At 37.9% G+C, this 27,701-nt stretch overlaps 1 protein-coding gene across 3 annotated transcripts in view; it reads left to right on the plus strand.

The window, feature by feature from the left end:
* xrcc4 (X-ray repair complementing defective repair in Chinese hamster cells 4) overlaps nt 1-27,701 on the plus strand; it is a 136,271-nt gene that overhangs the window by 14,175 nt on the left and 94,395 nt on the right. For 2 of the 3 annotated variants that reach the window (XR_005949912.1, XM_041244748.1), the window contains exons 2-3: nt 1,974-2,113; nt 7,679-7,869. Coding sequence is in view for 2 of the 3 variants with exons in the window: in XM_041244748.1 (XP_041100682.1) it covers nt 1,975-2,113; nt 7,679-7,869 (330 nt within the window). In the remaining variant the exon portion in view is untranslated. Of the gene's footprint in view, nt 1-1,973; nt 2,114-7,678; nt 7,870-27,701 lie in introns of those variants that run through there. The other variant, XM_041244761.1, reaches the window with a different exon arrangement.

Below are 27,701 nucleotides of genomic sequence, written 5' to 3' on the forward strand. Positions count from 1 at the left end.
GAAAGCGGGGTCTTTTGAACTTCTAAAAAAGTGTCTGCAAGGAAAGCATCTACCTGCTTACTGTACTGAAAATATGAAAACGTATTTTAATATTCTGACAAAAATGAATGGTTTTGCTTACAAATGTTTTCGAATACACAGGTAAACAAGGCTATGATGGTCCTGTTGCAGTATCATCACGGTTCAATATACAGGATTTAGTTGCATTTCAGTATCATTCGAGGAGACAATGCTTGGCTGGTTTAACGTCCATTCTTCCCACCGATCTGAGCCCCCCCATAGATATTCGAAAGTTTACGGTACTAGTACAGTTATTTTTGTTTTTGCAAATATACCTTTTGAAATACATTGAATGCCCCTTGATTATAAGTATGATAGTAAGTGCATGTTTAGAAGCATAAGTCAGTGTTAATAATTGATTTAAATTGGTATGAAATGATGGAAATGGTGCTTGTGAAATTTGTGTAGGTACTGCAGGACTGCAGAACAGGTTAACAGATTTAAAGGTTTTACAAACAGTGCAGCTTGTTATCCTGACTACACTGGACACGGTTAAGCTCATTCAAGGTCATGAATATCACATTATTTTAGCTGGTTGGGACTCGTTAATGCACCATTTGAAGCCTTGTGTCGTTTCCCTGTGTAATTCTATTCAGTCTAACTTCGAGGCATAGGCCTAGCTGGTAATCGCATGAACACGGCAGTGATTAGCAAATTCAACTGAAGTGTTAAAGCCCTTGATATAATACTTCCTGATTGAATGCTGCCATCTCATTTTATCTGACTCTCAGCCTTCAGCTGTGGTTCAGTAACAGGATCCCCTGATTCTCGTTCATTTGCTGGAAGCATTTAACAATGTGACCACTGTGTTCTATCACATTATATTGCACGTCCTTCATTGGGGTGATCTACAGCATATAGTTGATTAATTCAAAGAGCTTGGCACTCCTGATATGCTCTGCAAGAGGCATTTAATCTCTAGTATCATGCTGAGCCGTCTCTTTAGAGAGGGGGTGCATTAATGTACGAGTACATTTACCATTCATTAAAAAAAAAAATGCACATGGAAGAAATAAATCAGGAGGCTTTTTTATTTAGTTTTTTATAGCAAGCAAAAAGATTTTTCAGAAATGTTTTTCAGTGCTCTGTTGCTGTAACAAAATACTTGTGGTTAAAATGTACTGTATTGCAGCTCTGTTGCTTTTAAATATACTGTACAGAAGTAAAATAAGGCTGTCCTGCTGGACAGAGATGATTTGCTGGTGTTAAATTCTAAATTGCCTTTACAAGAAATAAGTAATTTAAAAGTAATGCAGCCTGTCTGCGCTACCGTTCAATATTTCAGGGTCCCAAATATTGGTCTCATGTAAAGCAAATAATGTTTCACAGCCAATTTTAGTTTTTTCTTAACAGGTTAAAGGGTACATAAGGACCTTTTTAATTTATTGTGTCAGAACTACATTTCCCATCATCCTCCTGCTCACATATGTAACATGAGATTGATTTACCAGTGAGCAGGAGGATGATGGGAAATGTTATTCTGAGAAGTCAATGCGGGTACATGGGACGCCATCTTGAGGCAGGGAGTGCAATGTAAAATAATAATAATGTAAACAGTACACACACCTTACATAAACAGCTGTAGCAACACATGGGAACATGTAACACAATAAAATAAAAGGTCCTTATGTACCCTTTAAGCATGAAGGTTTTTAAGATCACATTTACCTACTAATTTAAGTGTGTTAAGGTGATTTCTTCAACACCCTTAAACAACAGGAAGAGTGCATTATGTAAGATAACTGATATGCTATTTGAAAGAGAGGAGTTTGACCTGCCAGTTATAGTGGTCCAGCTTTTTGTCTTTGCTTAACACATCTGTTATTCACAATATGTAGATGTAATGTACAATTCCAGCAGTGCTGCCATAGGGTGTGTCTTTTTAAATCCAGATTCTTTTTTATTTGTTTTAGAATGGACACAAGCGTGCGCAGGATTGAAGTTTCATCGGAACCAGGGAAAATCTATTTCCTGAGAATAACCTGGGAAGAGGATCTTGGGTCAGGTTTCAGTGTGGATTTGTGTGATGGACAGTCAGCTTGGAGTGGGAAAGGTAACGTTGAACTCCTGGTTCATCTCTAACACATGCTACAATTATGAGGAACATTAAGTCGCAGTTTGAGCAGCTGAGTGCTGAGCACTTCAGAAGCTCACCCGTCATAGGCTGTGTTTGTTGTCAGTCAGTCACCATGGTTTCAGATCTATGCTGACCCAACAGACAGATCATCATCAGTAAGTACAAAGAGAAATAATTCCTCACTATTTTGTTGTTATTTTATCAAAGTGTTTCAACGTTAAAGCAAAATCTGAAAAAAAAAAAAAAAAGTGTAGTAACTTTTAACACAAAACAATGCAGTGCTTCCCCTGCACTAATTGTGACTGTGTAATGGACCTGGAATTGTGTAGTTAATGTGTAAGACACCTGTCTATGGAATTCCATGCAATTCCAGGTGTTTCACACAGTATTGAACGTGCTGCCTGCAGTCCATTTAGAAACGTGGGTTCACTGCAACTTGCACATGGTATACGATAATGAAAACCATCGGTAGGTGGCAAAGTCATCACAAGTACTAATCATAATCGTTAATTATACACAGACGTATGAACATGTTTTTAAGACTAATTGCTTAACAAAATGGTAACTATACACAGTAAATTAAACACCAAGACCTCTGTGGTTGTGAGCTGAGGTCAGAAGCAGGGTTCGGTTGTCAGGTTGTGCCCTTTTCATAACCAGAAGGTCTTTCTGAATAGCCATTCCAACATTTTGCTTAAGCTATTTATGCATTCATTCATTTCTTATGTTTTACGGTAAAGCTGCTGTAATTATTAAAATATCAACCAACTCTGAAAAAACATCCCTAAAATAGCTGCTATTATTGTTATTAGGGCTACAAAAATGTAATAACTGCCACTTTGACTAGTGTATGTGCAGAATAGACATTTGCAGTATCTTTTGATATTTTATTTTGCCTGTATATGCCACTTATACTCCACTGTGGTCTAGACTACAAGTCTTGAAAAAGCAGATAAATCGTGATTCCTGCAGTCTTTCAAAAGTCAGTGATATTTTTAAGCAGTACTTTGATGGCTGGAAATGTATTTATGGTGTTGAAATTGAAAGTGCACAAAGACATTGCTCGAAATCAGCACAAAAAAACTCCACAAGGTAAGATTGTTTGGAATTGAAAAAGAATGCATGTACATTTCAACACTGTGAAGTTTGAATATGATTCTGAATCTTTAAGTGAAGGTAAACCTGTTGAATTAAGGGGTTTCACTCACATTGCAGCCTAAAGATCCAGAAGGATTTATGGGAAAGGCAACCTCTTCATTAAGCATGCCTGCGATCAGTGGCAGTTTTATCACATTTGCAGAAGTGTGTGTGTGTGTGTGTGAAAACATACACCTGCTATGATAAGATTTTGTGAGGTATTTTACCCAAATGACTGCTCATTTTACAACATTGAAAGCCATGATTACATTGCGATAAAGTGCACCTGTTGGGACTTGATGTTGGGCCTGAGGGTATCTGGTGGTGATTGAAACACTCAACTTTGGCTCTTGCTATAATCCTTGTATCTCGTGTAATCCAGTATGCGAACAGCTGTATCTGACTGATTGATTCTGCAGGTCTTGAAGTACATCGAAACAAGCAGTGATTGTACAGTAGCTATATTAATCAGTTCAAGTTCTCTTACATGCAGTACAAAAGGATTTTAATAAGGGTTTATGAACTAATCATATAAGGAATCATATACATTCAACTGCACATAATAGGGGTCTAATTTCATTAAGGCAGTGGTTCACACCCTGTTTTCCGTGAGTAAACTCCAGGTGGTCAACTCTCAAAATTTGGTTACGCAATTCTTGCAAAAAACAATTTATACACAATCACTCGTTGTGCTACTAATATTACTAAGCAACACAACAAATAGCCTTTTTTAACAATATGATATATAATTATAAGAGATGTATGTAGTCTGCATTTCCCCCCTTTATCGGTTTTCTTTTATCACGTGTGTATTTATAAATGAATTTATAGTCCAGGGCTGGCAGTGGAATGTGAAACAAGCAATGTGATTGGTCGAGCAAGGTTCCAGCTGTCCATATATTGGATGGACAATTGGAGCCTTGTCACATATTTGAAATCACTGCGCTGCCTCACAGAATTTAAAGTACCGGTAGTCATCTTGTTTACAGTTAGATGTACAGTAACTGTCAAACTGAGTGACCAATTATCAGCAACAAAACCCCAAAAGCAGTAAGCAGACATGCTGATTTGACTAGCATAGGTGCAAATATTTTTTGCCCATAAAATCCACTGTTTGACCTTGATTATAAATGCAGTAATGTTGAGTATACTTCACTTCGTCTCGTGCTGCACAACGCTCAAGGCGTCCGTATATCCGACGTATACAGACACCCTGTTGGGCCTTATTGCCTCGCAAAAGTATTCAGACCACTGACCAATTCTCTCATATTACCGCATTACAAATGGTACATTGAAATTTCGTTCTGTTTGATATTTTATTTTTAAACACTGAAACTCTGAATCAATTATTGTAAGGTGACACTGGTTTTATGTTGGGAAATATTTTTAAGAAAAATAAAAAACTGAAATATCTTGCTTGCATAAGTATTCAACCCCTGTGCTGTGGAAGCTCCCAGTTTGCACCGATGAAAGAAATTGCCCAAACGAGGACACAATTACCTTACCATTGGCCTCCACTTGTGAACCATTAAAGTTGCTGTCACATTTTCTGGATAAAAACCCCACTGTTGAAGGATCATTGGTAAGGCTGTGAATCTGAAGGAAAATGAAGACCAAAGAGCATTCTACAGAAGTTAGAGATAAAGTAATACAAATGCATAGATTAGGGAAAGGGTACAAAATAATATCCAAGTGTTTGGATAGCCCAGTGAGCACAGCTGGATCAATAATCAGGAATTGGAAGCTGCATCACACCACCCAGGCACTGCCAAGAAAAAGCTGTCTCTCAAACAAGAAGGAGACTTGTGAGACAAGCCACAGAGAGGCCAACAATCACTTTGAAGGAGCTACAGAGTTCAGTGGCTGGGAGTGGAGTAATGGTGCACCAGTCAACCATATCAAGAGCTCTGCATGACACTGGCACGTATGGGAGGGTGGCAAGAAAGAAGCCGTTACTCAAAAAGTACCATCTGAAAGCACGTCTGGAGTTTGGCAGAAAGCATGAGAGTGACCCAGCTGCGATGTGGGAAAAGGTTTTGTGGTCAGATGAGACCAAGATAGAGCTTTTTGGCCAAAACTCAAAGCGCTATGTGTGGCGCAAACCTAACACTGCCCATGCCTCAAGACACACCATCCCTACAGTGAAGTATGGTGGTGACAGCATCATGCTGTGGGGATGCCTCTCATCAGCAGGGACTGGGCATCTTGTTACAATTGAAAGAAGAATGGATGGAGCAAAATACAGGAAAATACTGTAAGAGAATCTGCTTCAGTCCGCTAAAAAACTGAAGCTTGGGAGGAAATTCACCTTTCAGCAGGACAATGATCCCAAGCACAAGGCCAAAGCAACATTGGAGTGGCTCAAGAACAAAAAGGTGAAAGTCCTACAGTGGCCCAGTCAAAGTCCTGATCTCAATCCCATTGAGAATCTGTGGCACTATTTAAAAATTGCGGTCCACAAGCATCGTCCAACCAACCTGAACAACCTGGAGCATATCTGCCAAGAAGAATGGGCCAAAATCACTCTGATACTCTGTGCAAAGCTGGTACATACTTACCCAAAAAGACTTAAAGCTGTTATTACAGCGAAAGGTGGCTCTACCAAATATTAATGTGTGGGGGTTAAATACTTATGCAAGCAAGATATTTCAGTTTTTTATTTTTCTTAAAAGTATTTCCCAACATAAAACCAATGTCACCTTACAATAATTGATTTTGAGTTTCAGTGTTTAAAAATAAAATATCGAACAGAACGAAATTTCAATGTACCATTTGTAATTCAGTAATATGAGAGAATTGGTCAGGGGTCTGAATACTTTTGCAAGGCACTGTTTATTACAGCTCCCTTTATTGCAATATCAAGCATTGCCATCAAGGCCACCTTTAACTGAAAAAGCTTCAAATGTGAAACAAATACTAACTGAATAATTTACACATTGTGAAGTCACATTTGTCTTGTCAAAAAAAAATGTATTAATTTTTTTAGCCAGCATTATTAAAAAAAAAAAAAAAAAAAAAAAAAACAAGAAATCTGCATTTCGCATTCATGTAAATGCACTGCTTTCTAGTCTGTGCTCCTTCTACTGCTTGTGTTCACTGAATTTATGGGAGGGTGGAAACACTAATCTGGCTGTTCCAGCCTTTTTGCTCGGCTGTATCGCACTGCATTGAATATTCCTAACTCCATTTGAATAACTAAATAAAAAATAAAAAACACGAAAACCACAGTTTTAATAGTTTTCATTCTCAACAATATATATGCTACAGTGTTGCCAGGGATATAGGAATATACCATCATTTCAGTACAGTTTTTGGAGAGATTAGGTGCATATAGTAACAGAGGTTAATGTGAAAAAAGAGGCTATATTTGTAGATTGATTTGTGAACTGTACCATAGTGTGAATGATCGATTTTACTTCTATATTATTACACATGTTTATTAAGCCAGATTATTATTTTTTTATTTAGTTGTCGCCAATGTGTTTACCCCGGTTTTCTCCCCAATTTGAAATGCCCAATTATTATTTTTATCCCGGTTCACCGTTGCAACCCCCCGGTGTCCTCCGAAACATGTTCCTGCCAGTCTGTCATTTTTTGCACTGTAGAGCCACAGCGAAGCCACCAGACTTATAGTGCCAGAGGACAACACAGATCTGAATGGCTCTACTGCAGACCAGGAGGCGCCATATCAGCCACAGGGGTCGCTGGTGCATGGTGAACCGTGGATTGCCCTGCCGACCTAATCCCTCCCTACCCGGGCGGAGCTCGGCCAAGTATGTGCCACCCCCTAGGAACCCCTGGTCACGGTCGCCAATGACATAGTCTGGAATTCAGCTAGGTTAATATCTCACAAGATAGAGAAATTCTATTAGCACTACTTCTGGAGATAATGTGTGCTGTCTGTTCTTGACATTGTCGTATTTAACAAAAATATTACAAATCCTATCGACCGTGTGCCACCAATCCCGTTTAATTTACACATCACAGCCCACCTGTTGTGGTAAGTAACATCCTGTACACTCTCTAATCATTTTTACGTTTTTCGGATTGCTTCCCACCCACCTCGTCTTCGTGTTCCTGTGTTTTTTATATGTACATTGAGCGAAGTTGGCGATCAGCGAGTGTAATAAATTACATGTACTTATACACATACAAATGAGTTTCAAAAAGTGGTCCGTGGGGAAAATCCAAACACCTAGGTGGTCCCTACATTGGGAAAAAGGTTGGGAACCATTGCTCTAATTCCATTTCATATGAGACTAAAAAAAATATGGAATTAACCAACTTTATCCACTTGATTTAAGACAAAACACCAAGATCACCCCCCCCCCCCCCCCAGATTGTATGTGTGAATCTGTGCTAGAGTGTGATTGAATACTTTTTTCTTTTTATTGTCGATACCAGTGTCTGAAGAAGAGATTTCCAAAGAAGCCCAAGAAATGGAAATGAAGAGAGACATTTATGTTGATGAGCTCTGTCAGGCTCTGACTGCTGGAGGAAAGCAAACTAACAACTACAGTTTTGATCTCTCCAGAGATCCTGCAGACAGCCACACCCTGCATTTCTCTTATGAGAAAGTCCTGAAAGACGTATTTGTAAGTAGTAGATTAAGTAATATTTCCGTTACAGCTGTGAATGAGAAAACAAAAGTGTTTTTGCTGTTAGTTTTTGCAAACTCACCCGACACCATAAGGTTTAACTCAAACTGTGGACTACTGTTTGGTTCACACAGACATGACTGGGAGATAAACTCTGAGATAGTTTTTAGTTATGTAAAATATGAACAGATTTCAAAAGTCATTTCTGTATATTGCGTGTGAGGCTAATTTTTCGGAATATCACTAGAATTTGATATAGATTTTGACGCTGTTCAGACTTCCGTGTTTATAGTACGTCACAATGACACACTAGAACTTAAACGATACAGCGTAACAGTGATACAGCTGTACCAATGTGGCAAAGATAGTTTGTTCTTTCTTGTCTAGATTAACCATATACAGTACTTGGAACACCTTGCTTGTTTTTACCATCTGAAGGTCAACCTTAAATGTATGAATACATTGATCTCAGTGTCGGTACAATTGCATCATTTTCACTGAACTACTGGCAAAAGTAGTTTACTTAATTAAATCTGTCTGCTAAAACAGTATCTCATTTACAGTAACTCGTTATAGCATCTACAGTGTAACTGCAGTAACTTGGAGAACAACAAAGAAGGCCTTCTAATCAGTTACAGTATTTATTGTTCTTATAGCCCTTAATTTTAAAATATCGGTAAACTTTTACAATAAGCATTTGCTGTCTTTCAGTTTTAAAACTAGCTGTGGTTCACAGCATAACACAGTGGAACGATCACAGTATCATGTAATTGTAGGACAGTATTGCCATGTGTGAAAGCTTTAACAATATAAATCTGAAATGAAAATGCTTTAATTTTTAAAAGTGCCCAGCATTTGAAGTGGAGATATCAAAAACACAACTGTAAAACCAATGGGGGCCAGGGTTTCTGCAACCGTTTCTTCTAACTTGTATCAAAAACACAAGTTAAGTGTTGTAATTGGTCAGTCTTGTGAAAAAAGCTATGCAACCTTCATCTTTGTCTCTTTACTTATGGTAGTTTGCAAAGATCTCTTCATAGCTTTCGACTTATCCTTAAAATGCTGACAACTCCTCTTTTTATCTGTACAATCTGATGCTTACTGTATATTGTCTCGGGGGGAGGGGGGTAATTATATTCTTTAATAGACAGATTTGCATTTGTGTGCATTGTTTAAATGTGTTAATTAGTGTGTGACATCATTTTTCAAAATGTAAACTATTTGCATCAGTTATAGAAAACTATAAGATATCTCTAAAGTAATGCACAATGTAAACACACAGATGCGTGTTCAACCACTGAGAAAGGCATTGCTAACTACATAATACCATGCATTGTGGGGGGAGTATAAGGATCAAGCCTGTCTCTGTGCCCGCACTTGCCAGCACTACAGACTTAATTGCAATCTATTGCATCTCTGCAGTATATTTAAAACTCTATGCTGCCTTTCTTTTACAGAAGGTGTTGAGGGTACCCTAATCTAGACTATGTTATATTATATGCTATTTTAACTACCTGATTTGCTGTTTTATTGAAGGCTGTTTCTAGAAACATCTTTTCAGATTCAGAAACAAGAAATACTTCAATGGAAAATTACACTTTTCACCTACGTTTCTGTATTTTAACTGCACATTGCACCCTGGCTTTTTCACTGTAAGGTGACCTTTGGGAAGCAGATTTTCTCCAATGCACTGCTCCAGTATGAATTGCATGTGTACTTTAATGCCCTGTATTGATTGCTTTTTTTATGCACACATAAATACGCTGGCTGTAATATTTTATTAGTCATGCCAGACATGGAGCCATATACCACTAGTAATCAATAGATCATTAAATAGCAAAATAAAATGTTACGGTAAAGTACTTCAAGTTTTCACACAGAATCTTTGCACTGATACTTTTTACTGTTCACATAATATCAGCACATTTTATGCTGTTCATTTACTGATATTCTTAGGTGTCTGTATAGGCATTAAAGGAAATAAATGCTTGGGAAGTTGGCTGAGCAAAAACTTTAATATATATACACACATACATACGTACATACATATATACATACAGCGGTAAATATCTGTATGTAGTGGAAAAGCCTTGCAGGTTTATTATATGTATGAGGTCAGCCTTTGTGATGTTGTCTGGGAAAACATTACAGAAATGTGAAGTTAGGTGTTGACGTATTCCCACATGTTGTAATGTAAATAGTTTTTTTTTTTTTTATCCCATGTTTCCTGTATTTATGTTCTGTGTTCCATCACAGGACTCATACACACTACCTATTAGGCACACCTGCCTGGAAAGAGAATGATTTACCCATGGCAGCTCAGTACCTGCAGGTGCAGTGTCTGCTCCTAATTCAATGCTGTGAGCTTCTACTTTTCCTCTCTCCAATAAGAACGATGACAGAAAACAGATTTGGAAACTTTTTTCTTTCGACGCTCACCTGGGATTATAGAAAACAGCAGAATGTGTTTTTTTTTTTTTTTGACAAGCATTAGCTGAGCATGTTATCCCTCTGCCGACACAGAGCAAACGTCAGTAAACCTAAACAATAAATGAATGGTTGTATAATTAGAACTACGTACGCACAAACTAGTAACAATCTCTTGTGTTTTTCTATCCATCTCTCTGGGGTGTTCTGTCTGTGAAAACCTAAAATCGGAAACCCAAGATATGTGCTTCATTGTCCTGATCACTGACCATAGCTTTATATAAACCTCTTGACCTAATGTCAGAAATCTGGCATTAGCCAGCAATGACCGAGCTCACCATGCAACAGGACGTATTTCGATTGTCACAATCTTCCATGGACAATGATATAAATACACGTAGCATGAGGCTGACATGCAGAAAAAGCAATTCAAAATGTTCTTTTAAATTCTGATAAGAGTAACCCCAACAATATTTTAAATGCTACAAAGACTGTTTGTAATACATGTTCTGTGTGGAATATATCAGGTTCTTTCTGCTATGGATGAGCTTTGATCTTGAAAACACACAGAACAGAGAGTATGATCGGAAAATATGAACAATGAAAATGATCCTAAATATCCAGTATTTTCGAAACGGTTCTAGAGCTTGTTCATGAGAAGGTCCCAAATTGCAGTCTACAAAGAAAACTTTACCATACATTGAGCTACTGTATTATCCAACAAACTATTATTTCAAGGAGGTCTTTAATAATTCTAGAAACTACAGAGTTTAATTCAGTTTTTTGTGTTTTATTTTTTTCTCAAACACCACATATTCAGTTAGGTAGGTAGTATATAATAAGTATTGAAAGCTTACTTAAGTTAGGAAATACTACTGTAATACCAAGTGTAGCTGTTTTTTTAGATATGTGCAGCAGTGGGATCATGTCCTGTGAGCAAACTTGCAGCAATGGGTAATAGAAAGGGTTTCTTTCAAAGAAAAATAACTACACCGAGTCCATTGTATGGATGGAGGTTTGCTTATGAGAAAGCTTTATGACTTATAACTTGTGAACATGGATTAATCTGAAAATCGGTATGCACCTTCAACATGTTGGGAGAATGAAACACGCACAGTTGCCAATTGTTATAACAAAGCCTTCCCCCAGGTGATTAATTTAATGCTGCTTTATGCTTTCTCACGTTTTTCCCTGGTGCCCAATTCCTTTCAATTTAGCACAGGTACGGGAAACATAAAAATAGTGACTTTATGGTGTCAGGGCAATCTTATGATATTTGCTAAAATGTCATGGAAGCGATTTATTGTAATAGTTTACTCTGACTGTTATGCAGATTGGCTTCCTGGATTTTTATTTTCAGAAAACATTACATCAAACTGTTTGCTGATGGTGAAAGGGTAGCATAACGGGAGGTAACCATCTGTCTTTCACATTTTAAACCACAAGGTATGTACAATATATTTGTTTCAGAAGCTTACGTAGCAGAAGTAAAAGTAGTAAAGGATATAAGAACATAAAGTTTACAAATGAGAGGAGGCCATTTGGCCCATTTTGTTAGTTTGGTTGTTAGTAGCTTGTTGATCCCAGAATCTCATCAAGCAGCTTCTTGGAAGTATCCCAGGGTGTCAGCTTCAACAACATTACTGGAGAGTTGGTTCCAAATTCCCATGATTCCTTGTGTAAAAAAGTACCTCCTATTTTCTGTTCTGAATGTCCCTTTATCTAATCTCCATTTGTGACCCCTGGTCCTTGTTTCTTTTTTCAGGTTGAAAAGTCCCTTGGGACAACATTGTCAATACCTTTTAATATGTGTACTTGCTTGAATTGTGAAATATTCAATTAAAATGAAAGCTGCCTGTTTAGAATCACTGACAGTTTGCGTATATCACATCAAAAATAACCTTTTTGTGACTTAAAAACTAAACAAAAGTATGCCCATAATCCAGGGGTGAAATTCATATCTATATATAACATCGTGTAACAATTTTTTTTTTTTTTTATTCCTGGGTAGTAAGTGTTATTTCCTAATTGCTTATGCCTCAAAAGTATAGAAAATGGCTATTATTCCCCACATACTTTGCTTTTGTGACCAGGACAGGTAAATTTCAAAATATCACTATTTCCAATGAGAAAACGGGCGCTTTTGCAAGCTTAGTGCAAGCAGGACAAACTGCTGAATGAAAGTGCATTTGAGAAACGTTGCACCAGTGGATTGTGTGAATGGATGAAAAGCAGATTAAATAAGTCCCAGTACCCAGTACCGGCATTAAAATAAGTCCCGGTACAGAGTACCGGCAGAATTTCACCCCTGCTTATGATTTATTTTTAACTTCCTTCCACTTCAACTCTGTGTGATTTTGATTTCTTATGATGAGGGGGTCTTAAAAAAAAAAAAATGTACATTTCTGAAACCAAAGCTGTTATTTTAATGATAACCCCTGGTCATTTCTAGCATTTCCTTACTTTATTTTATTAAGATTCTGATAGTTGGGACACTTAGTAAATGAATTACTGCAAACCTGGAATGCAAAGGTTGGTTGTAAAAAGGGGAGTGAAACAAGTGCATGTTGTCTGTGTAAACTGAACATTCCTGGTTAAACTCACTTTACACAGTTACCCTGTGACCTAATAAAGGTATCGGCTGGTGAGCCGATGGTGTTGTCTGAGTGTCTCGTCAGCCACCTGTCTAATGTCTAATGGAGTTTTCCGTGCCTTGGCTGTCACTTTCTGACCAACCACTCTGTAAATGATCTGACTCTCCTGATCCCTATCCCTGTTTTACCCCTCCCACTTGTCCAGTTTGATTTGATACCTTCTCACGGCCGATGTCATTTTGTAGGGCGTGCCAGCGATTTTATTGCCAGTGTGTCTTCTTCACAGCTGCGAATACAACCAGATTGTTTTGCTTTTGGTCTGTTTTTTTTTCCTTCCTGAAATTTGGGACAAACATTGCTTTCTCCTCTAACTAATGAGAGGAGGCTCTGGTTTTACATGTACAGCTGTGGTGAAGTCACTGAGAGCGGTTGTCATTTGAGGGGATTTTTTTTTTCTTTTATGTCTTCCTTGTAAGCGCTGCTTGATTTACACCTATCAGTGTTGAACAAAACATATTATTCACTGGTCTGAGGTTTGCCTCATGGATTTCGTGCTACCCCCCAGTGACAGCAGCTCTGTATTCACGGCGACCTGAAATGGACACAATTTCACCATCTGATAAACCAAAGGCTCTCCTAGGTTTCCATTTGCAAGGCTCTCCAGAACTTTAGTGGTGCACTGCCAGTGCCACCCACCGCCAAAGCACAACCTGTTCTGTCCAGATAGGAGGGTGTTTATATAATTCCAGGACCCCCTACATTCAAGAAACTCTCTCCAGTGGAATAATGTTTTGCTTGAGGAAAAACTCTTGAAGTTTGGCAACTGTTCCCCCTGAAATATGTTCTTGCTTTACAAGAAAACCTTCTCTTTTAAAACTTAGATATCTTAGCTTCAGCAAATAAATGTACAAAATCAGATGGTTACCCGGTTAAGTTGTCAAAAAACAGAAATAAAAAACAATCCGCCCATTATGTCTTGTACATTGTTTGTTCCTCAGGGGTTGAGCAAAACTGTTGCTAGTTTATCTATTTAGGTAGTTGTTAGCCCACAGGACACAGTTCAGGAGTAAACCAACAAAGGTACAATTTAATCCCTAACTCTATTTGGCATGGCTAGGGCAGGCAGCCTTACTGAAAAAACATGTATCTGGTAATGTTTAAAACACTTTCATATACTGATGCCAAAAGTTTCTATCACATAACTGCTGTGTATTTGAAAACATTAGGAAATAATGGCTCCCTGCAGTTAAATTAATGTTAAATTGATCTCAACATGCCTTAAATATTTAGCAACTAGGAAGGCTTCTCACTTAAAAACAGTGGAGGCTATTGTAGCTCAGAGAACAAGAAGCACACCGCAAATACAAAGAGCGAGAGAGAGAGAGAGAGAGAGGATTTATATTCAAGCAACCACAAATATTCATTGCCTTTGGTGTGGTGACGTACTTTACTGCAGTTCTGGACCTGCTTGGATGAATCGTTGGCACTATAAATTAAGATGACTTGCTTGGATTTACAGATTCCTGAGGGCGCTTCTGTAATGTGGAGCTTTTGTTATCGTCCATGTCTGCTAGTTCCGAAACATACCGTTACCATACTTTTACTCTATACTGTTGACTGTGCTGGGAAAGTAACAGAGGAAGACCCTTTCTGAAATTTGTAGGACTGATATCTCCATAATGTGAAACCCTGTGATTACAGTTCTAGGGCCCCATTCATACAACTTCGTAAGCACAGTTTTAAAAACATGTTTTGTTATGACATGTTTTCAGTTCATGGAAATGTAACCATTTAGAAAGGATTTGCTACTATATTCAAATTTTTCAAAGCACTGTTTAACATAAGATAATGTTCATGAACAACAACAACAAATAAAAATCTTTAAAACCTTCCTTAAAGTTTTGCAAATTGGGATCATTTTTATTCCCTGGCATCTTTAAGATGGATATTGACTCTCAAAAAAAAAAAAAAGTCCTTAAAATGCACTCGCCAAAAGTTTTGTAGTGCTTGGAGAAGTGAAATTCCGGGTGGCTACATCCCATGAAACAACATACCTGGGATATAACGTACCACACTGATATAAAGAACCAGTATCATGGAACTGAATAAAATCGTATTAAATAAAGAGCAGGAAATGGTTTCATTTAATAAAGTTATTTGGTCAATTAATATATGAGAGTATATCTGCTTTACTGTAGGGGGTTCAGGTAGCCAATCTTAATGACATGCCAAAAAGACCCTACTGAGCTGTGCTGGAGTGAGGCAGCGCTCCACAGTTGCTTCCATCTGCAGCCTCTTCACAATGAAGGCTACATCTTCTGCTGTCCAGGTCCCCAGATACAAATAAATTGTGCTTCCTCATATGCGCCTCGTATTTATAGGCCTTTTGGGCCAACAAAATACAGTGTACATATTTATTTTTTTTATTGTATATCTCGAGGCTCTGGGAGTGAGACAAAAAATACAAAATGTTATGAACTTTAAAAAGAAAAAAATAAATAAATAAATATATATATATATATGTGTGTGTGTGTGTGTGTGTGTGTGTGTGTGTGTGTGTGTGTGTATATATATATATATATATATATATATATATATACACATATATACACACACACACACACACAGACAACCTGCTTTCAGAGCCAATAAAAACAAGTGTAATAGAATAACTGCAATAAACAACTCACCTTTATGAAAGCTTTTAGGAAATGTCAAGGATCTGTTCATGTTTTTATCCAGGTATTAATCTGATGCCTTTTTTGATTTTTTTTTTTTTTTGTGATTTGTTATAACCATGGTCATTTTGTTTATTTTTCCCAATGATCCCCCCTTGGACTTTTCCACATTTTATTGTGTTACAACATAGAATCAAAATGGATTTAATTAGGAGTTTTTGCCACTGATCAACACAAAAAAGTCCATAATGTCATAGTGAAAAATAAAATCTACAAATTGTTCAGCAGAACAACGCAGCTATAAACAAGGCAGTCTTCCCATCGACAGCGAGTGGAAGCGACAGCGAGTGGGAGAAGTACAGGCGTGGAAAAGTACAGAGCAGTTTAGAAGCAGTTTGAAAGCAGGCTGACAGCTGCAGAAGAAACTAAATTTAAAAAAAAAAAACCCTCAACATGGTCTTCAAGCCAGTAATCTGTGACACTTGCTTGATGTGGGAAATCCGAGAAAACCCAGCGGAGCTAAACCAAGTGTGCGTAAAGTACCGCGCGATCCAGGACTTGCATATACTAGTAAGTATGCTAGAAATGAAGCTGGAAGAAGTGAGACAGCAACAGGATCTTGAGGAGCTGGCACACCCACAATTCATGGAAGTCTGCATCACCCCTAACAGACTGAAAGCCACCAGTGAGATAGAAGGTCAGAACATCCGGGTTCAGGTAGGCAGAAGCGGGGAAAAAAATAAACTTTGTCAAACACAACCACCAGATATCAAAACAACCAACAAATTTGAGTCACTTCAAAATTTTGATGAGCAGAACCAACAACAAGAGAACGAAAGGAACAACATCCAGGACCCTATTGACAGTGGTGACCAGACAGCAAAAAGAAGGGAGGTCATGATTGTTGGGGACTACATATTGAGAAACACAGCAAGTTCAATTCGCAGTTTGGACCCCCTTACTACAACAGTGTGCTGCCTTCCGGGAGCCTCGGTCAAGCACATCACTGAGAACGTGGACAGGCTCCTAGAACGAACAGGAGATGATCTGGTAGTAGTCGTCCACATCAGTACAAACAACATTGGAAGAGACAGACCAAAATCCCTGCAAAACAAATTCAGAGAGCTAGGAAGGAAATTAAAAGAGAAGACCAAAACTGTGGTATTTTCTGGTATACTACCGGCACCTTGCAAAGGACCATATGGACAGCTGGAAATAATTAATCAAAACGCATGGCTGAAGACGTGGTGCACACGGGAAGGCTTCACCTATCTTGATCATTGGACCACATTCTACAACGAGGACTATCTGTATAGACGGGACAGACAGCACTTAAATAAAAAGGGAACCAATCTACTTGGAGAAAAGATACTCAAGCAGGTTCAGAAGCATTTAAACTAGAAAGGAAGGGGGGAGAAATCAACAAAAAAACAGAAGGGAGACCGCATCAAAACAAGGACAACAACTCAGGTAAGACAACCATTAAATGTATTTATCTAAATGCTAGAAGTATCAGAAACAAAATTCTAGAACTTGAAGCTACTGCACTAACAAGTAACTATGATGTGATAGGTGTTACAGAAACTTGGTTGTCTGAGAGTGATGGGGATGAATATAATATTTGTGGGTATACACTGTATAGGAAAGACAGACAGGACAGAAGAGGAGGAGGGGTAGCGCTATACATAAGAAACAGTCTTGAAGCCCAGATTTTAAACCTGGACAAAGGAAACAAAGCTGAATCAATATGGGTCAGAATAACGGAAAAAAATTCAAAGGGCATAATAATAGGATCATGCTATAGACCGCCAGATTCAGACAGTGAGCAAAATATCTGTTATACAATGACATTAGAAATGCGTGTAGCAAAGGAGAAGCCATACTAATGGGGGATTTCAACTTCCCCCATATAAAATGGGAAAAACCGGTGGGGAGCACGACAGATGAAATTGAAATGGTGGAAATGACAAATGACTGCTTCCTCACACAATTGGTCAAGGCACCGACTAGAGGGGAGGCATGCCTTGATTTAGTCTTTTCAAATAACGAAGACAGAATAACTAAAACAGAGGTCAGAGAACCACTAGCAAACTCAGACCACAACATGGTCTCATTTTTGAAATATTTTTAAAAACCCCAAAAGTAATGACTAAAGCTAAGGTTTACAATTTTAGAAAAGCAAACTATGAAGGTGTGAAACAGAGACTAACATAAGTAGATTGGAGTAAAATAGAGAAAACATCCACAGAAAAAGGATGGCTGTTCTTCAAAAATGTAGTACTAGAGGCGCAAAACAATTACATTCCTAAAGTAGACAAATCTAAATGTAAAAGTAAATTTTTCAATTAAAATTAAATCAATTAAAAAAAAAAATTCAGTGAATAAAGGCACTAAAGAGCGTTAAAAAGGGACCAAAAAGAAAGTACACAGAAAGAGAACACGAAACTGCAAACGCATGTCAAAAAGGCCAAGAGAGAAATAGAAAAGATTGCTAAGGGAGCTAAAACCAATTCTAAAATGTTTTTCCAACATTACAACAGCAAGAGAACATTTAAAGAGGAGGTTAAATGTCTAAGAGATACAAATGGCAAAATCATAGATGAAGAAAAAAAAATAGCAAATATATTAAATGATTACTTTTCACAAGTTTCTACAAAGGAGGATACGGACAACATGCACCACATGTCATCCAGTTCCTATCCAGTTTTAAATAACTTTAGCATAACCGAGGCAGAAGTGTTAAAGGGACTAGGAGCTCTTAAAATAAACAAATCCCCTGGGCTGGATGAGATCCTCCCAATAGTACTCAAAGAAATGAAAGAAGTTATTTACAAAACGCTAACCAAGATCATGCAACAGTCTCTTGACACAGGGGTGGTACCGACAGACTGGAAAATTGCAAACGTAATACCGATCCACAAAAAGGGAAACAAAACTGAACCAGGTTTAACTACAGACCAGTAAGCCTGACTTCTATTATATGCAAACTTATGGAAACTATAATAAGATCCAAAATGGAAAATTACCTATATGGCAACAGGGTCCTGGGAGACAGTCAACATGGTTTTAGAAAAGGGAGATCGTGTCTAACTAACTTGCTTGATTTTTTTGAGGATGCAACATCGATAATGATTAATTGCAAAGCATATGACATGGTTTATTTAGATTTCCAGAAAGCTTTTGACTAAGTCCCGCACAAAAGATTAATTCTCAAACTGAACGCAGTAGGGATTCAAGGAAACACATGTACATGGATTAGGGAGTGGTTAACTTGTAGAAAACAGAAAGTACTGATTAGAGGAGAATCCTCAGAATGGAATTTGGTAACCAGTGGTGTACCGCAGGGATCAGTATTAGGTCCTCTGCTGTTCCTAATCTACATTAATGATTTAGATTCTGGTAAGTAAGCAAACTTGTTAAATTTGCAGACGACACAAAAGTAGGAGGAGTGGCAAACACTGTTGTAGCAGCAAAGGTCATTCAAAATGATCTAGACAAGATTCAGAACTGGGCAGACACATGGCAAATTACATTTAATAGAGAAAAGTGTAAGGTACTGCATGCAGGAAATAAAAATGTGCATTATAAATATCATATGGGAGATACCGAAATTGGAGAAGGAATCTATGAAAAAGACCTAGGAGTTTTTGTTGACTCAGAAATGTCTTCATCTAGACAATGTGGGGAAGCTATAAAAAAGGCCAACAAGATGCTCGGGTACATTGTGAAAAGTGTTGAATTTAAATCAAGGGAAGTAATGTTAAAACTGTACAATGCATTAGTAAGACCACATCTTGAATATTGTGTCAGTTCTGGTCACCTCGCTATAAAAAAGATATTGCTGCTCTGGAAAGAGTGCAAAGAAGAGCGACCAGAATTATTCCGGGTTTAAAAGGCATGTCATATGCAGACAGGCTAAAAGAACTGAATCTGTTCAGTCTTGAACAGAGAAGACTACACGGCGACCTAATTCAAGCATTCAGAATACTAAAAGGTATTGACAATGTCGACCCAAGGGACTTTTTCAGCCTGAAAAAAGAAACAAGGACCAGGGGTCACAAATGGAGATTAGACAAAGGGGCATTCAGAACAGAAAATAGGAGGCACTTTTTTTCACAGAGAATCGTGAGGGTCTGGAATCAACTCCCCAGTAATGTTGTTGAAGCTGACACCCTGGGATCCTTCAAGAAGCTGCTTGATGAGATTTTGGGATCAATAAGCTACTAACAACCAAACGAGCAAGATGGGCCGAATGTCCTCCTCTCATTTGTAAACTTTCTTATGTTCTTATGTTCTTATGTATGTTTGGAGTCATTGTCCTGCTGGAAGAAGAAAGTCCCAGGTCTCTTGCAGACTTCAGCAGGTTTTCCTCCAGGTTTTCTCTGTACTTTGCTGCATCCATTTTACCCTCTATCTTCATGAGCTTTCCAGGCCCTGACGCAGAGAAGCATCCCCATAGCACGATGCTGCCACCACCATGCTTCACGGTAGGGATGGTGTTCTCAGGATGATGTGCGGTGTTAGGCTTGCGCCAAACATAGCGCTTAGTTTTGAGGCCAAAAAGCTCTATTTTGGTCTCATCAGACCATAGAATCTTCTTCTACTTGGTTTAGAGTCTCCCACATGCCTTCTGGCAAACTCTAGCTGAGATTTTATGTGAGTTTTTTTCAACAATGGCTTTCTTTTTGCCACTCACCCATAAAGGCCAGTTTTGTGAAGCACCCGGGCTATTGTTGCCGTATGCACAGTGTCTCCCAGCTCAGCCGTGGAAGACTGAAACTCCTTTAGAGTTGCCATAGGCCTCTTGGTGGCCTCCCTGACTAGTGCCCTTCTCTCCCGGATACTCAGTTTTTGAGGACGGCCTGTTCTAGACAGATTCACAGTTGTGCCATATTCTCTCCATTTTTTAATAATGGACTTTACTGTGCTCCAGGGGATATTCAATGCCTTGGAAATGTTCTTATATCCGACCACTGATTGGTGCTTTTGAAGAACCTTATTCCGGATTTGCTTTGAATGTTCCTTCGTCTTCATGATGTAGTTTTTGTTAAGAAATGTACTAACCAACTGTGGGACCTCCCAGAGACAGGTGTATTTAACCTGAAATCATGTGAAACACCTTAATTGCACACAGGTGGACTCCATTCAACTAATTATGTGACTTCTAAAGTCAATTGGTTGCACCAGAGCTTATTTAGGTGTGTTATAGCAAAGGGGGTGAATACTTATGCAATCAGTTATTTTCTATTTAGTTGTAATTAATTTAGAACAATTTGTAGATTTTATTTTTCACTTTGACATTATGGACTTTTTTTGTGTTGATCAGTGGCAAAAACTAAATCCATTTTGATTCCATGTTGTAACACAATAAAATGTGGAGAAGTCCAAAGGGGTGAATACTTTTGAGAGCCACTGTATCTATCTGTGTAATTTAATTCAATGTATTATTTTTTTCTGGGTAAAACAGGGTATTACTCCAGACCATAGTTTGAGAGATATATTTTTAAACAAGTTCAAAGGCAAATACACATTTTCTGAGAGGAATACAAACAATGGTAATAGAATAAAACTGGCAACAAACAGCTTAGTTGGAGGAAAACCATTTGGTAAAATTGGTTTTATTTATTTATTTATATTAAAAGCCTTTGATTTTATACTTGCTTTTTAAAGAGCTTTGAAAGTTTCATTTCAATTGCTTTCCCAGAATGTACTATAAGAACATGCTTGGCTGTTTTTCTTTTCTTTTTATTATTCTGCATACAACTTTTAACTGGTTTATTAAGCAATATTGGAAATAGAAAATGCCGTAGTTGATTTTACTGCCGGTATGTTCCCAGACAGTAGAGGGTCATTTCCAGTGGGCTGCCTGCTTGCAGTGCATGAGCTAAATCTGGATCCTTGTCTGTTTTTTGCTTGGAATCCTGACAGACAGGAGATATTGTAGAAGCTGGTTTCTAATCGCTGAGGTGGATTGTTGTGATAAGAAGCGAGGGCATACCACAGGCCTAGTAGACCTGATGCTTTGTTTTCCTTCACAGCGTTTCCAGGAAGCTCTGTGCTGAGATTGGAGTCCACTGTACCTCCTTCCAGAATTTCCACTCCTTATCTTTTCAGCGCCTCCAGAGGGTGGGGAATGGGGAGGCGGCAAGATCCTTCCACTGCGTATTTTACACCGCTGTTCACAAACATTGCGACTGTGGGCATCCTGTCTTCAAAATACTAATGCCTGCCTGCCGGGGTTATTTTCAACCAAGGAGATGAAATGGAAAATTATCCTTTTAAAGTGTTAAGGGCAGGGTTTATGGAAATCTTAGTATAATCGGAAGTAAAAAATAAATTAAATTAAAACATAATGTACGACCATGATCACCAAAAGCCACTTCAAATTAAAAACTAATTCCTCATATGTATGTTGCAATGCCTTTATATTTATTACTCCTGTCATTAATAAACTTAATCCAAGCACATTCCCCGGATTACCTTAAGAACTTGACTCGAAACAAAGCACTCTTCAACTAAGCATGATATTCTAGTAATTACATTCATAAATAACAATAATACATATTAAAATGGTCTCAGTATTGCAAGGATACATGCAGCAGTAGTCAATATCTGTATGTTATAGTAGGAGTCTACACAATCTTCTGTAACACAATTATTTCTCAGCCATGTTAATAACAACATTTTTTATCCTATGATATTATAGTATACATATGGTGTGGTTTACCACTGTAAAATAAACAGTCATTTTATAGTTTGCTGTTCCAACTTGGATATGGTGCATTTACAGTGCTTTCCATGACTTTCCTATGATCAATCATACTTTCAATGTTTCTACACTTTGCTACAGAAATGTGTCTTCATTTCCAATCCGTGCTTTGTGTTGAGATCTTTGTTTAACACATGCGTAACATTACAGTTAATTTGATCCGCAGTGATCAACGCAGTTTAATTGACAAGTTACCATATTTCCATTACAGATAATTTAGATAAAGTTGGAAACAAAAACTTAAATGCTGTAATAAATTAAAAATAAAAAAAAAAGTCCTTTTTGGAAAGTTGAAGCCAGTAACATCTCAACACATTTCCATTTCTTTTTCCAGTTATGAAAACCTTAAGTAAATCCTTCAATTTGATAAAACTAATAGAACCAACCTATATTAGATTTAAAACATTAAAGATAAAAAGATTAAGCTGCAGTGTGTGTTGTAAGACTCTAATACAATGTTGCAGTTTCTGCTAACTATAACTGATGTGAGCTTTGTTTGTGCAGGTTGCATTGTCACCCCCCCCTTGACTGTAATAGTGACTTCTAACACTTCTCTGTTCCACCCTATAGTAGACATATGGCTTGTATGTTTTTCTGGTCCATTATTTAATATAAAAAAGAAACAAAAAAAACAAATTCAATAACACTGCTGATGAAAAGACAGACCGGTTAAACTAGGGAGGGCAAAATAAGTAACCCGAATTGGCCTCACCCTCCAGCTGAATCCTCGAACATTGCATGGGCGAAACTTTTGAATAATAAAGAAAAACAGATGTAAAAACTTCACCTGGGTAGACCCGAGACTGTAAGCATGTGTCCTTTAGGAAGTTTAGAATTGGTGTTCTCACTTATAATGGGTACAAAAGCCACTATCTGTCAGACTGACGTGCCTGGGTTAAGATGCATCCATATGTGCACTCTGGTGAAATGGCGAGGGTGAAACAGGTTATCAGACCTTTAGCTGGGAAGGGAGCTGTTTGTTGAAGGATCGGTCTGTAGGAAGTTTGGCTTCTTTGATTACTCAAGTATGACTTCCGTGCTGCTTTTAATATAGAAATGCTTTGTACTTTAGGTGGTTTTCTTTGCCGGAGTTGAGTAGGGAATCCAACTGGGGCATACAAGAGCAGACCCAGTTTATGGAAACTTTATATAATCTACATTTTTGTGATAGTTAATGTCATACTACGTGTGTGTTCAGTATGATTCTCTATTGTTGTTTCTCCTTACATCACTTTTGCTATGCATACTAACTATGGTTGTGTGGAAGCATGTAAGTGTTGTGCATATAGGTGAAGCATTGCACACTGAAGCTTCTGCATCACTAATATGCTTCCTCATCTAACTTCTCATAATAGTATATGAAAGGGTACATAAGAAGCTTTTTATTTTATTGTGTTACATGTTCCCATATGTTGCTACAATTGTTTACGTAAGGTCTGTGTATTGTTTAAATTTTTTTAAAATTTTATTTTGACTACTTTTTAAAAAACTTTTAAATTGCATTTCCTGCCTCAAGATGGCTTCACATGTACCTGCATGGGCCTCTCAGAATTATATTTCCCATCATCTTCCTGCTCATATATGTAACTGGGATGGATTAACCAGTGAAATACAGTCCTGAGAGGCCCATGCGGGTACATGTGAAGCCATCTTGAGGCAGGGAATGCAATTTAAAAATGGTCAAAATCTAAAAAAATAAAACAATACACACACCTTACATAAACAGTTACAGCAGCACATGTAACACAACACAATAAAAAGGTCCTTATGTCCCTGTCACAAAGACGGCAGCAGTAGGTGACATCAGACCAGAACCAGGAACCAGGAAATAAGCAACAGAGAGGTGGGGTTTGGTGCAGCTGAGCGATTTTTCTCGCTCAGTATTTAATAACGAAACAAACAGAAAATAAAAGACAAGCAAGACACAAGACACTGCACTCATAGCCAAAACAAAAAGACAAACAAAACGGACTATACAGACAAAACACAATGTGCTTGTATTTTAACTATTAACTATTCTTATTACCTCCTTCTCCAGTTGCGGTACAATTGCACGTGAATTAATAAAGTGCAATTCCCTGTGCTTGCATATTATTACATTTTACCTGCATGTGAAGTACTGTGCAATCCTCGTGCCTAAATACAAATATACATTTTAAACAACTTGTGTTCCACAGACCCATTTATATCCCATGTACCAGTGATTATACACCAACATTAACACACAACACGCAACATATAACACTGAAATATACACAGGGGCGGGCAACATTGCCACAGTACCCTTTAAAAAAGTTACCCCCCACTGTAAATGTTTATCATTAATTCTCTGTCTGTGTCAATCAATCAATCTTTGTTTTATATAGTGCCTTTCATAGTGGACCACCATCTCAAAACGCTTTACAAGATGCAGTAACAACAAGAAAATCCATAATACTTTAAATACAGAGAAATGCATAATACATGATATACAGTAAAAAAAAATAAAATGAATGCATAATACATAAAATACAGTGGAAAGTGCATAATACATGAAATAGTAGCAGCAACATAGCAGCTAATAGCAGATATCATTCTTAAAGAGCACGGAAAGCAAGAGAGAACAGGTGGGTCTTTAGAGTTGATTTTAAAGCGAGCGATGGTGGGAGGGAGTTCCAAAGAGTCGGAGCTATGAAGCTAAATGAGTGTTCTCCAAGTGTGGTGCACTTTTGCTTGGGGATAACAAGCAGGCTAGTCAGAGGACCTCAGTTTGAGGGCAGGGACATATCAGCAGGTTGAGGAGGTACTCCGGATCTGTGTGATGAAGGGCATTGTAGGTGAGCAGGAGAGTTTTGAAAATAATCCTGAACATTACAGGTAGCCAGTGCAGTTGGACAAGATGGAGGTTGATGTGATCACGGTTTTTTACATCTGGTAAGGATACTGGCAATGACATTCTGATCTAGCTGCAGTCGGTTTATGGTACGTGCCGGGAGTCTACCATATAGAGAATTGCAATGGTCGAGTCTAGAGGAGACAAATGCATGACAAAGTATTTCCGCATCTGGTAGGGAAAGGTAGTGATGGACTTTGGAGATGTTTCGAAGCTGGTAGAAGATTTGACCATGAAGGAGATGTGGGCATCAAAGGAGAGGTTGCTGTCAAGAAGTACACCAAGGCTTCATACTGTGGGGGAAGGCAGCAGCAGACAGTTCCCAAGGTTCAGGTCAGCTATATTTAGATTCTTAAGTTGAGTTTTAGATCCTACTAGAAGAAGTACATTAAGCCAGATCTTGGGCTTCTTGGATTGTGATTAAATTTGTTAAAGGCATCCATCATATTTTACAAGACACTATCGGGCATACAGTCCATGTAAGAACATTAGAACATAAGAAAGTTTACAAACGAGAGGAGGCCATTCAGCCCATCTTGCTCGTTTGGTTGTTAGTAGCTTATTGATCCCAGAATCTCATCAAGCAGCTTCTTGAAGGATCCCAGGGTGTCAGCTTCAACAACATTACTGGGGAGTTGATTCCAGACCCTCACAATTCTCTGTGTAAAAAAGTGCCTCCTATTTTCTGTTCTGAATGCCCCTCTGTCTAATCTCCATTTGTGACCCCTGGTCCTTGTTTCTTTTTTCAGGCTGAAAAAGTCCCTTGGGTCGACACTGTCAATACCTTTTAGAATTTTGAATGCTTGAATTAGGTCGCCATGTAGTCTTCTTTGTTCAAGACTGAACAGATTCAATTCTTTTAGCCTGTCTGCATATGACATGCCTTTTAAGCCCGGAATAATTCTGGTCGCTCTTCTTTGCACTCTTTCTTGAGCAGCAATATCTTTTTTATAGCGAGGTGACCATAAATGCACACAATATTCAAGATGAGGTCTTACTAATGCATTGTACAGTTTTAGCATTACTTCCCTTGATTTAAATTCAACACTTTTCACAATGTACCCGAGCATCTTGTTGGCCTTTTTTATAGCTTCCCCACATTGTCTAGATGAAAACATTTCTGAGTCAACAAAAACTCCTAGGTCTTTTTCATAGATTCCTTCTCCAATTTCGGTATCTCCCATATGATATTTATAATGCACATTTTTATTTCCTGCGTGCAGTACCTTACACTTTTCTCTATTAAATGTAATTTGCCATGTGTCTGCCCAGTTCTGAATCTTGTTTAGATCATTTTGAATGACCTTTGCTGCTGCAACAGTGTTTGCCACTCCTCCTACTTTTGTGTCGTCTGCAAATTTAACAAGTTTGCTTACTATACCAGAATCTAAATCATTAATGTAGATTAGGAATAGCAGAGGACCTAATACTGATCCCTGTGGTACACCACTGGTTACCACACTGCATTCTGAGGTTTTTCCTCTAATCAGTACTTTCTGTTTTCTACATGTTAACCACTCCCTAATCCATGTACATTTGTTTCCTTGAATCCAAACTGCGTTCAGTTTGAGATTCAAGTTCACTTGAACTCACTTTTTTGAGATTCAAGTTCACTTTTGTGCGGGACTTTGTCAAAAGCTTTCTGGAAATCTAAATAAACCATGTCATATTCTTTGCAATTATCCATTATCGATTTTGCATCCTCAAAAAAATCAAGCAAGTTAGTTAGACATGATCTCCCTTTTCATATAGGTAATTTTCCATTTTGGATCTTATTATAGTTTCCATAAGTTTGCATATAATAGAAGTCAGGCTTACTGGTCTGTAGTTAACCTGGTTCAGTTTTGTTTCCCTTTTTGTGGATCGGTATTACGTTTGCAATTTTCCAGTCTGTCGGTACCACCCCTGTGTTAAGAGACTGCTGCATGATCTTGGTTAGCGGTTTGTAAATAACTTCTTTCATTTCTTTGAGTACTACTGGGAGGATCTCACCCGGCCCAGGGGATTTGTTTATTTTAAGAGCTCCTAGTCCCTTTAACACCTCTGCCTCAGTTATGCTAAAGTTATTTAAAACTGGATAGGAACTGGATGACATGTGGGGCATGTTGTCAGTATCTTCCTTTGTAAAAACTTGTGAAAAGTAGTCATTTAATATATTTGCTATTTTTTTTTCTTCATCTACGATTTTGCCATTTGTATCTCTTAAACATTTAATCTGCTCTTTGAATGTTCTCTTGCTGTTGTAATATTGGAAAAACATTTTGGAATTGGTTTTAGCTCCCTTAGCAATGTTCATTTCTATTTCTCTCTTGGCCTTTCTAACTTCCTTTTTGACTTGCGTTTGCAGTTCCGTGTACTCTTTCTGCGTACTTCCTTTTTGATCCTTTTTTAATGCTCTGTAAAGTGCCTTTTTTCGCTGATTTTTTTTTTAATTGATCTATTAAACCATTTTGGCAATTTAGTTTTACATTTAGATTTGTCTACTTTAG

Source organism: Polyodon spathula, chromosome 1 (genome assembly GCF_017654505.1).
Source record: "Polyodon spathula isolate WHYD16114869_AA chromosome 1, ASM1765450v1, whole genome shotgun sequence".
NCBI lineage: Eukaryota > Metazoa > Chordata > Actinopteri > Acipenseriformes > Polyodontidae > Polyodon > Polyodon spathula.